Source organism: Crinia signifera, chromosome 1, assembly GCF_055691185.1.
Source record: "Crinia signifera chromosome 1, ASM5569118v1, whole genome shotgun sequence".
Classification (NCBI taxonomy): Eukaryota; Metazoa; Chordata; class Amphibia; order Anura; family Myobatrachidae; genus Crinia; species Crinia signifera.
The window spans coordinates 162,448,470-162,461,294 of NC_139217.1; the positions used below are offsets into that span (position 1 = coordinate 162,448,470).

General features: G+C 43.0%; 1 protein-coding gene across 2 annotated transcripts in view; it reads left to right on the plus strand.

The window, feature by feature from the left end:
- CFAP299 (cilia and flagella associated protein 299) overlaps positions 1-12,825 on the plus strand; it is a 426,508-nt gene that overhangs the window by 20,872 nt on the left and 392,811 nt on the right. For both annotated transcript variants that reach the window (XM_083157702.1, XM_083157711.1), the window contains exon 2: positions 10,736-10,866. In XM_083157702.1, coding sequence (XP_083013828.1) covers positions 10,736-10,866 — 131 coding nt within the window. The remainder of the gene's footprint in view (positions 1-10,735; positions 10,867-12,825) is intronic.

Here is a 12,825-nt window from a genome sequence, read left to right on the forward strand (position 1 = left end):
TGGGGGGATAAAAGAGATGAATTGGGGGATGGTGGTGAAAAAGACAGACAGAGAGAAAAATATGAAAGATACATGGGGAGAGAAAAACGATGAAAGAGAGAGGGAGAGAAAAATATGAAAAAGATGGAGCGAGGGAAAAATAGGAAAGCGATAAGGGTGGACATGAGAAAGAGGGCAGAGCGGTGAAACAGATGGGGAGTGAGAGGCAGGGGGAGAGAGAAAGGGAGGGGAGATAAGGAGGGGGTTAGTTAGGGGAGTGGATGAAGTGCAGGTGTTTGATCCCTCACTTTTAACCTCATAATTTCCCTCCTCCAGCCCCAGTATAAGTGGTCTGGGTACATCTGGCAGTGGCAGGTCTTTCACTCACTAGCAGCCAGTGCCGGGTCTCCTATTCACTGGCAGAGGCGGATGTCCTGGGCAGCAGTGGTGCAGGGTCTCTTGGGCAGTGACGGCTCCGGGTCTACTGGGTATCAGTGGCACTGGTTTTCCTTAGAAGGGGTGGTGCCGGGTCTCTTGGGCAGCGGCACTAGGTCTCCTGGCCAGTAGCGCCGGGTCTCTTGGGCAGCGGCACTGGGTCTCTTATCTCATCATCCAGGTTTCCTGGGTGGTGGTTAGTCTTTTATGCTCCAGGTCTCCATCACAAGCCCAAAAATATATAGTTTGCTATATGATGACCCTGACAAGGAAACCTCGGCAGAAAGTAATTTGCGGGCTTTAAAACAGGGTAAGGATCCAGTAGAAGTTTATTGTACTGAGTTCCACCGATGGTCTAACAACTGTGGCAGGAATGACCCCCCTGCTTTAAGAAGTCAGTTCAGGCACGGGCTGTCTGAAACAGTCAAGGAGAGTCTCATCCACCAGGCACAGGATCAAGCTCCATGTCAAATTCTGTCAGGTTGCCTTTTTTGTTCCGGAGAATCTCAAACGTAGTGTTCTGGCAGAGTTCTGTGATAGTAAGACTGCAGGTCCTCTTTGGACCTATAAGACGCTAAAACTTCTATCTTCTGTATTTCCCGTGATACCTATAGGACTTTGTACTGTCTTGCCCATATTGTGCCAGACATAAGGTGCCTCGGTCTTGGCCTTTTGGGCAACTTATGCCTTTGGCCATACCTACTAGACCCTGGTCCCACATTGCCATGGACTTTGTGGTGGACCTGCCTTTGTCCTCTGAGTTTCAAACATAGATTTAGCAAGATGGCTCATTTTGTTGCTTTAAGACAATTACCATAGGCCAAAGTCTAAGGTAGATTATTTCTTCAACATGTTTTTAGATTACACAGTCTACCCACATATATTGTGTCAGACTGAGGTCCACAGTTTGTTGCCCAGATTTGTAGACTTTTTTGTTCGTCTCTTAAAATTATACTCGGCCTTTCATCCCCAGTCGAATGGTCAGATGGGAACGGCTTAATCAGTTCCTGAAACAGTACCTACGTTGCTTTGTGTCTAAGTTGCAAAATGACTAGGCTGTTTTTTTTTCTCTTGCAGAATTCACCTACAGCAATGCGGATCATTCTTCCACTAAAGTTTCACCTTTTTCCTCTGTGTTTGTGTACCATCCCAAACCAACTCATTGGGGCCAGAAGGTGCTATGCTTTCTTCCTCTGGAAATTCCCATCTTAGGGCAATTTGGAGGAAGGTATATTTTGCCCTAAACGGGGCTGCTTTATGGGAGAAGGTGTTTTCTGATAAATACAGATGCCCTTGCTCCTTTAAAGTCGGCAACTGGCTCTGTTTGTCAACCTGAATATTAAACTCAGGCAGCATATGGCTAGATTTGGTCCCAGGTTTATTGGTCCATTCAAAATGATCAAAAGTGGGAACCCAGTAGCTTTCCAGTTGCAATTGCCCAAGTCTCTCAAGATTGCTAATAGGTTTCATGCTTCTCTCCTCAAACCTGTGATTTTTTTTTTCTAACAAGTTCCCTCGCAGGATAGACAAATGAAAACCTTCAATGGATGTTCAGGGGCAGCAAGAATTCTTGGTGGAAAGAATCTTAGATTCCAAGATCTGCTGGGGTTCTCTGCGCTTCCTGGTACTTTGGAGGGTATATGGACCAGAGGAGAGCTTGGGTCCTGAACAAAGACCAGCATGCTCCTAAACTCAAAGAGGACTTCTTTTGTGATTTCCCTCACAAGCCCAGTTATAGGAGTCTTGTAACCCCTCCTCAAGGGGGGGGGTACTGTTGCACGCAGGGGGAGTGTGCGATGCCACCTCACCCCCCCCTCAAGCCCCTTGGACCCATAGCAGTTGCATCCACTGCACCCTTTGTAGTTATGCCACTGGTCTTTATAAAGATATAACAATCTCTAAATATATAAAATCCAGGAATTAGAAGTTTGTGGTTGGCTTGCTGAGTCTCCAAAGATGAAAATATGACACGCCTGGCAGCTGGTGGGTACATACATTGCCTGAGTAGCATACTGTAGCGAAGTAATGTGCTTTAGCAGGCAATTTGTTACACAACAAAATAAATCCTTTGCCCATGACATTTCTATCCTCAGTTTAAATAAAACCAAATATACATAATTAAATGTAAACTGGTCTTTATTTCCTGCAGGCTAACAACAATATAGAGTTGAAAACAGCAGGTTCCCCCACAAAAAAATAGAAACCAGAAACTGCTAGAAACCAGAATTCACAACATGAATGATAATAGTACATTTTATATAATAAATTTACCCCAGAGAGTGGGACTTTTAATAATCGCATAGAATTATCACAAGCATCTTAAACAGATAATTATGAATCTACATAATGAGCCACGATTCCCGTTATACATCTCTGCAATCCTGCCACTTCACTAGGAGGTGGGCAGGTTGCGGGAAATATCCCCGCTCTTCACGGGTCCATCGGATGGGATGCAGGTGGATCTAAATAAAACACTAAGGGTGAGATTTAATAGGATGAGAGATTCAGAAAGTGAGAGATTTGGTGAGAAATCAGGGGCGAAATGTAATAGGGTGCGATTTTTTAGACTAAAAAAAAATCGCACCAAATCGCACCTTTAAAAATCGCATTTTTTGCCGCGAATTCGCATATGTAATGAGATGCGAATTAGCGGCAAAAAAATGCGATTTGCCGCGATTTGCCGCGATTTGCCGCGATTTTTAGTCATGAAAATGTGCACATTTTCAGTCATGAAAATGTGCGCATTTTTATAAATGCGCTTTTGTGCAAAAAAAAAAAAGTAAAAAAAAAAACGGCGTGGGGTCCCCCCTCCTAAGCATAACCAGCCCCGGGCTCATTGAGCCGGACCTGGTTCCAAAAATACGGGGGACAAAAAATCTGGGGGTCCCCCGTATTTTGAAACCAGCACCGGGCTCCAACAGCCCGCGGTGTCATGCCACAGCCGGGGGACACTTTTTATACAAGGTCCCCCGGCCAAAACATGAGCACCGTGGCTGGTCAGCCTTGGACGGGGTACCTGGAGGAGTGGGGACCCCCCCAATAAAGGGGTCCCCCCCCCAGGCTTCACCTGTCCAGGGCTGAAGCCCGGGGCTGTCACCGGCGTCCGTGGCCAGTGGACGCCGGCCTGATAGGGTTAAATCCATCATACATATCATTACATTGCTTTTTACCGGCGAACTACAAGTGCCAGCAGACCTCCCCCGCATGCTGGGACTTGGAGAACCACAAGTCCCAGCATGCAGGGCATTAATGGGCCCGCTGGGACTTGTAGTCCACCTGTAAAAAGAATGTTTATAAAAAACACACACACAGAGAAGTACAAGTTTATTACACACACACACCTCAATTTTACACCCACATACTTACCATTCCTGGATCCAGCGCTGGTCTGGCTGCTTTACAGCCGGCTCCCCCCGCACTGACAGGCAGCGGGGAGAACCGCTTTCTCCGTTGCCTGTCACCGGCTTTCTCCTGATTGGCTGAGCTATGCGTCTCCATGGAGACGCATACTGTAGCTCAGCCAATCACGCTCTCAGCCTCTGTAGCACTGGGACAGAGCTACAGAAGCTACGGAGAAAGCCGGTGACAGGCAACGGAGAAAGCGGTTCTCCCCGCTGCCTGTCAGTGCGGGGGGAGCCGGCTGTAAAGCAGCCAGACCAGCGCTGGATCCAGGAATGGTAAGTATGTGGGTGTAAAATTGAGGTGTGTGTGTGTAATAAACTTGTACTTCTCTGTGTGTGTGTTTTTTATAAACATTCTTTTTACAGGTGGACTACAAGTCCCAGCGGGCCCATTAATGCCCTGCATGCTGGGACTTGTGGTTCTCCAAGTCCCAGCATGCGGGGGAGGTCTGCTGGCACTTGTAGTTCGCCGGTAAAAAGCAATGTAATGATATGTATGATGGATTTAACCCTATCAGGCCGGCGTCCACTGGCCACGGACGCCGGTGACAGCCCCGGGCTTCAGCCCTGGACGGGTGAAGCCTGGGGGGGGGACCCCTTTATTGGGGGGGTCCCCACTCCTCCAGGTACCCCGTCCAAGGCTGACCAGCCACGGTGCTCATGTTTTGGCCGGGGGACCTTGTATAAAAAGTGTCCCCCGGCTGTGGCATGACACCGCGGGCTGTTGGAGCCCGGTGCTGGTTTCAAAATACGGGGGACCCCCAGATTTTTTGTCCCCCGTATTTTTGGAACCAGGACCGGTCCAAGAGTCCGGGGCTGGTTTCAAAAATACGGGGGACCCCTATGCTTTTTGTTCCCCCGTATTTTTGGAACCAGGTCCGGCTCAATGAGCCCGGGGCTGGTTATGCTTAGGAGGGGGGACCCCACGCCGTTTTTTTTTTTATAAAAACACTTTTACACATTTTTATTAACAGAACCATGCACAGATCTCAATGATCTGTGCATGGTTCTGTCAAATTCGCCTGTCAGAACCTGGTCTATTTTTTTTGCGATTTTTGGTAACATTGACCAAAAATCGCACCCTATTACATTTGCGAGTTGTATACTTTATAATGGGAAAACATCTGGATGCGAATTGAAATGTGACTAAAAATCGCACTTCTAAAAGTGCGATTTTTTACCGCGATTTTCAACCTATTAAATGTGCGATTTTCGGAAAATGTGCGATTTCGGCCGTTTTTGACCAAAAATCGCACATGTCTAAAAAATCGCACTCTATTACATTTCGCCCCAGGTTTTAAAGCGGCAATCATTTACACTGTAAAATCAAATTGGTTTTGCAGTGTAAAGGATTGCCGCTTTAAAAAAAACTGGAGATTTCTCACCAAATCTCTCACTTTCTGAATCTCTCATCCTATTAAATCTCACCCTAAAATTTTGTTACTTTAAGAAAAAGAAAATTAATTTAACTAAAGCACTAGATTAAATTTCACATACTGACCAAACTGCTCTATGTATAGTCAGTGTTGTTCACTTGAAATCTATAGGCTTGCTCCAACCGGTTTAATAAATGTATTTAATGTTTGATTGCAAACTTAGTTGAACTCATCCTAATCTTGGACAAACACTTGCCCCACCCATGCTATTGCTTAACTAACTATTTACTTACTACCACTTTAAGGTCACGTCAAATATTGAAATATGCCAACATATATCTATGTGAAAATTGGTTTTAGATAATAAATGGAAATAGTTAAGAGTCCAATGCAATCTTAAAGCGGCAGCGTGATTAAAACAGTTTTATATATCATGATTTTTAGGGGGTTCTTATCATATATCATATATACTTTTTTATAAACTTTAACATTATTAAATTAACTTTACTGCCAGGACTGATTAATTTACCCACATTTTTCCACATTGTTGGTTTAATCTGGGATATTATTATTATCCCTTCTATAGTTAAATCATGAGAGGATGGTTATCAGCAGAGTGTCTAGTACAGAATTTCCCAAATCCATTCCCATGCACCTTAAACAATTAATGTTTTGGGCATTTGTTTAAGCATGCATAGGTGAGGTGGGCTGATATAGAGGTGAACGCTATTCAAAGCTGGACGCAGATGGGTGATGTTTTTACAAATATGTATGCATTTGACAAGCAGTGCACATAAGCCTCAATACAGCTGCCACACCATTTGCACTGCACTGTAAGCCACAGCTAGATTAATATACAGCAGGCATTTGAGGGGCATAGAGGAGGAGCATTGCACAAAACTGAGACATGTTGTGCTGAAGCCAGCGCCTGCATCTCCCAATGCGGATTCACTAGCTTTAGCAGCTTAGACACTGGACATCCTGACTTACCTTAGGGTATGTCCAGTGCTCCAAATGATGATCGGATGCTGTGCCTTTTGAATGCCTACAGCTTCATTTACATACTTTCTTATATTGCTGCTACCAAAAATGCAGTACTGATCACTGCTGCGTCCACTTTTGAATCAGACCCTTAGTCTAATTGGCTGTTTCAGCATGAGCTGTTGAGGACATGCGAGGAACAGATATTTGGGAAACAAGACTCTAAAACAGGCATGTCCAAACTATGGCCCTCCAGCTGTTGAGAAACTACACATCCCAGCATGCTTTGCCATATTTTTAGCATAACCTAATGGCAAAACTTTGGCAAGACATGATGGGACTTGTAGTTTCAGAACAGCTGGAGGGCCACCGTTTGGACATGCCTGCTCTAGAATACTGTATATCATGGATTACAATCTTAAAGCTAACTGTGTTTTTTTTTTTTTTTTAAAGAAAGATAAAAAGAAGCCCTAGGAAAAATAGCTACATGAAGTTTGTTTTTTCTGAGGCTCCTCTTTTCCTCCTACAGTCAAGCCAAACATCCCTGTAGGACCAATTCATAACAAGCCACCATCCAGAAATTGCTCTTCCACTTTTGACTGGAATACTGTTTACAAGTGTTTTTTTTTTTTTTTTGTTAAATGCATAGCTTGTACTAGAAAATATTGTTTCTAGAGTTAGTAAACTCATTAGCATTCCATTTCATTAGATTTTCAGACCACTACTTGTTTTATTATTTTGTGACAAGGAATCACATAGACTCGACTGAAACGAAGTCTGGTTCTTATTTATTTATTTATTAGCAGTTTCTTATATAGCGCACACAGATTCCGCAGCGCTTTACTTTACTTTTAGCAGGCAGACAGCATACCAGGTTAACAGCTTGGCAATTCTTAGGTTTTCCACAGGTTTCACAGTAAGGATACCATCCAAAGAATACCAAATGCAATACCTACATTCCCGACCTATCACTTAGCTGCTTTTAGGCATTGGGAGCCATGACCCCTTGCTTTGTTAATCAGCAGACAGTGATTCATAATACAATATACAGTACATCTTAGGAAAACCCAGGCTGAATCTTTTTTAGCCCTGCTGCTGCTTTTCTAAAATCCTGGACTGGATCTTCCACATTACCTTTATGTGGAAGCATGCTATTTCTACCACAATTTGTATTTGCCATATTTAAACATGCAGGGAATGCTATAGGTATACTTATATCTGTAGTAAAAATACATCTAAACACATACCTCCCAACTGTCCTGCTAATCGCGGGAGCATCACGGTTTTTGGGGACTTTGCCACGTCCCGTCGACAGTGTCCCGCTGCGGGGGGGGGGGGGGGGGGGGAGTTGGGAGTCCCCCCCAATCTGACAGAATAGATGCAGATACAGGGGGAAATTTACTAAAGTAAATTTTTAAAAAATAGGTGTATTTGTATTCAGAAATTTACTTATTTTTGACATTTACTATCCCGAAAATACGGCAACTCGTATTCGTATTGATAGCACATCAATACGACTACGAATTGCCGTATTTTCGGGATAGTAAATGTCAAAAATAAGTGTATTTCTGGATACAAATACACCTATTTTTTACAAATTTCCTTTAGTAAATTTCCCCCACAGTGTCTATTCAGCGGCGCAGTGGCCGAAAACGCCCCTTTTTTGGGAGGTATGTAAAAATGCTATCCTTTGAGGAGATTTTGGGTAAGTATTGTCATTGTGAGTTACCCAGTAAAAAAGTAAAAGTAGACAAACTGCTAAGTAATGCTGGTGATAGGGGAAACTGTAAGTGAACTGGCAGTCTCCCTCTTTAAAAATAGCTACTCTAATTGAAGCTATTGTTTGGCAATCAATTTATTTATTTACAGGTTCTCATATAGTGCAGTATATTCAGTTGCACTTTGCAATTGGAAACAACAGTGATTAAACAAACAGGGTAGATACAAACTGACAAGGAAATAAAAGGGCCCTGCTCGCAAGCTTACAATCTATAGGGATAATAGGAGGGATACATGAGGATAGAATTCCATAGCATGGCAAATAGATATAAATGCAACCGGTGGTTGTGCTGGGGTTCCTGAATATTGTGAGTTTTCAGGGAAAGCTTAAAAGTTTGGAGGCTAGAGGAGAGTCTTAATGTGCATGGGAGGGCATTCCATAGGGTGTATGCTGCCCGACAAAAATCCTGCAAGTATAAGCGGGAGCAAGTAATGAGTGTGGATGAGAGACGCAGATCTTGTGCAGAGCGGAGAGGTCGGGTGGGGATATATTTTGAGATAAGCGAAGAGATATAAGTCGGTGTAGTCAGAGTAATGGCTTTGTATGTATGTAGAAGTATTTTATATTGAATGCGGTAATATACAGGCATCCAATGGAGGGACTGACAGAGCGGATCAGCAGACGATGAGCATCTAGCCAGGAAGATCAGCCTCACAGCTGCATTCAAAATGGATTGTAGTGGTGAGAGTCTTTTCTTAGGAAGACTGGTAAGGAGGCTATTGCAATAGTCAATGTGTGATATAATGAGTGCATGGATTAGAGTTTTTGCAGTGTCTTTTGTAAGGTACGGACCAATTTTGGATATGTTTTTTAAATGCATGTAACATGATTTAGAGACAGATTTAATGTGAGGAATGAAGGACAGTTTAGAATCGAGGATGACTCCTAGGCAGCGAGCTTGTGGAGTAGGATTAATTGTTGTGTTCTCAACAGTGATAGAGATATCAGGTTGGTAACTACTCTTGACTGGTGGGAATATAATTAATTCTGGGTACTTATGTAGTATCTGGGCGTCCGATTTAGAAATCGGGTCGGATCAGGCACATCGCATCGCATGCGACCATCGGATGCGATGCGATGACCCGATTTTTCCATAGGAATCAATGTTAAAATGGACTGAGTCCATTTTAACATGGAATTCAATGGGAAAAAGGGGTCCTTTTCATACCCCTACTATCCAAGTGGGCATGGAGTTGGATATAAACCTGTGGCGAGCGTAGCGAGCCACCGAGCCCGAAGCGTGGCGAGCGTAGCGAGCCCCGCGAGGGGACACAGAATACCGTCCCCTCGCGGGGCTCGCTTCGCTCGCCGCGCTTCGGGCTCGGTGGCTCGCTACGCTCGCCACAGGTTTATATCCAACTCCATGCCCACTTGGATAGTAGGGGTATGAAAAGGACCCCTTTTTCCCATTGAATTCCATGTTAAAATGGACTCAGTCCATTTTAACATTGATTCCTATGGAAAAATCGGGTCATCGCATCGCATCGCATCCGATGGTCGCATGCGATGCGATATCGCATCGCATCGCATCTGATTGTATGCCTTAACTTAAGGCATACAATCAAAAAATCGGACGCCCAGATACTACATAAGTACCTAATTCTGTTTTGGAAATGTGGAGTTTGAGGTGGCGAGATGACATCCAAGTTGTAATGGCAGAAAGACATTCACAGACATGGAGCAATACTGATGGTGACAATTCCAGGGAGGAAAGATAGATTTGAGTATCATCAGCGTACAGATGTTACTGAAATCCAAAAGAGTTGATTAGTTTCCCAAGTGAGGAGGTATAGATTGAGAAAAGAAGAGGACCTAAGACTGAGCCTTGTGGTACTCCAACGGACAGATGTAGTGAGGAGGAGGTAGAATCAGAGAAGCGAACACTGAAAGAGCGATTAGATAAGTAGGACGAAAACCAAGAAAGGACTGTGTTCTGAAGACCTAGGGATTGTAGTGTTTGTATGAGAAGAGCATGGTCGACAGTATCAAAGGCAGCTGAGAGATCTAGAGGAATAAGAAGTGAGAAATGGCCTTTAGATTTAGAAGTGGCCAGATCATTGACTAATTTAGTCAGTGCTGTCTCTGTGGAGTGTTGAGAGCGAAAGCCTGACTGAAGTGGGTCCAATAAGTTGTAGGAGTTATGAAAGTGTGTGAGGCGAGTGTAGGCAAGTCTCTTAAGTAGCTTGGAGAGGCATGGGAGCTGAGAGATAGGACGGTAGTTATAGAGACAGTTTGGATCAGAATTGTGGTTTTTTAGAATGGGAGTAATAAGTGCATGCTTGAACAGAGAAGGAAGGATAGATTACAGATTTTAGTTAAGCTTGGGATAAGCACAGGAGACAGAGCTTTACTGACTTGTAAGGGTATAGGATCAAGAGGATAGTTAGTGGAGAAGGAAGATGAGAAGAGTGTGGATACTTCATCCTCACTTGTGGGGTCAAATGAGGAGAAAGTGGCAAAGGGCTCAGGAAAGGAAGTAAGCAAGTCACTGGCTTACTTACAATGTGTCCAATAGAAATTAACTCTGCATTAGAGAACAATTATAGATATCACAAACAGTACTTAAAACAAGCAGTTACTTAAAACAAACCACCTATCAAATTATTAAATGTCCCAAAATCATACTATTAATCAAAAAGTTCTAAAATTTGGTGCCACCTTGCAGAAGTCAATGTTACTACTTGACTGATCCTCAGCAGTCTGGATCGTTCCTGTTTATGTCCCAATGGCTGCATATGTGTAATAAGTACTTTTCTAATATTTATCTTCCATTGCATATCTAGGATGAAGAGTTGGCCCGCCAGCTGGTGGAGATGGGCTACAGAGGAAGTGGAGAGGTTCTGAAAAGGGAAGAGTTTGAGGCAAGAAAGGCTGCTGCAGAGGCTTCCAGACTCTCCCAGAGAACTCAGCAAAAGTAAGTCTCACTGAGTTGGACCACATTGTCTGAAACTCTGTATGATTAGAAACAGTTTTATTATTTTTTTATTGGCATCTATTTCCCCTCAGCATCAAGTAAGGACACTAGTTATGGTCTGATATTATACCAAGACACATGTGCTGTGCAGATCAGTTCGGGTTAGAGAGCTGGAAGATATCTGCTCTGCGACCACATGACTTTAAGCTACTAATTTATGAAAAGAGGATAAACATTAAAAATATGTGAGCACAACCAGCAGACCATGATGAAAGCACAGGGACAGTACATATTTTCTAAAAATGTATGTAGAACCAAGGGAAGCACTGGAACAGATCAAGAATAATCACTACCCAGAATGTCCCAAGTGCTCTGTTAGTGACAGTAAAATCAGGATTTCTCTAGTAGTTTCCTCTCTTGTGTTTGATCATTGAAACACGAGTACTAATCTTGACAGACACAACATAGTTATTATTTAGACTTCTGTGGCAGCGTGTTCCCTTCCTTTCCGGGAGACTCATTTGTTCTTTGTCAGATGCGTTTTACTGTGCCTTTAGGCTTCAGGAAACCAAGTAACAGGCTGGAATAGATAAACCATGAATGCCAAATAGTGTTGGTTACAATATGTAGTACTAAAAAAGAATATTGTTCATGACTAAATACACATGTCTTAATTGCACTTTGCTATCTAGGATTTTATATAATATATAAAGTAATCTACAAGCTAGTGTGAATGACACATATCCACCTTATAAATATTATATGTTTTCAAAGTGCAACTGGAACAAACAGTATTGTTTATAAAACTATTGTGGTCTCGGTCTGTCAGCTAGTAAATTTAAGCTATTATTAAAAGTCTGACGGCCACTTTAGAAGACTAGTACATTGTCCTGCAGACCCCTGCTCTGGATTAGAAAATCAGTAGATCGAGCATTGTATTAGATCAGTCAGTGTTAATTCCAGTTTACAAAAAAAAATGTAATTCCCCAAAACGCTCTGCACAGTAGTGACCAGATGAACGAGGCGGGGTTTTGGAACATTTCTGATTTGAGTTAAAGCACTTACTTCATCTAAGTAAGTGGTTATAATCTCCCATGAAAAAATTCTGTACTATACTAACCTTTATAAAAAGAGAGAAAAAAAGAGGTGCCTCGGGGCATCGCATCTGCCGCAAAATCGCATGCGATTTTAATCACATGCGATTTTAATCACATGCGATTTTATAGGGTGTGCGATGCCATAACATTAGGTATACAATAATATGTCCCAAAAATAGGTTTAACGCACCCCCGTTAAACCTACGCCACGCTTCGGGGTGGCGTGGATAGTGGTGGGGGGGGGGGGTGGTTCGTAAAAGTTATTTTTAGGACATACAATCATATTATTGTATGCCTCATGTAATGGCATCGCACTCCCGTTAAAATCTTTTTGTGGGAAATTTTGCGGGAGGTGCGATGCTATGCGATGCGATATTGTGGTGTAAAAAAAAAATTCATTTTCCTACGTTACCGTCCGTATGCTAATTGGGCGCCCAAGTAACATATAAGTACCATTTTTTTTAACATACATCACTGTAGCAGCAGGTTGGGTATGAATGGCTGACATTTATCATGTTAACGTTCATGAAGTGTCGAAATTAAGTATTCTTACATGGTCGAACTAAAGACATTCAACATGTTGGCATGCTTAACATGATGGCAGTAACTATTTTGACATTCATCATGTTTCCATATGTCAACATAATAAACTGTGGACAAATATTCCCTGGTGGCCTAGTGGTGTCTTACCTTATACTTGCGGCTGCAGTGGACCCAGTGTCTTTTTTCAGTTCCCAGTGGTTACAGTAGGATTTGGCATCTGAGAAGTGGCGTTCCTTTAAGTAGTTTCCCCTGTAGCTAACCTTCCCTGTAGTGCCTAACCCTAAACATCCTCTCTGCAGTCTAAGCTCCTCCCACAGCA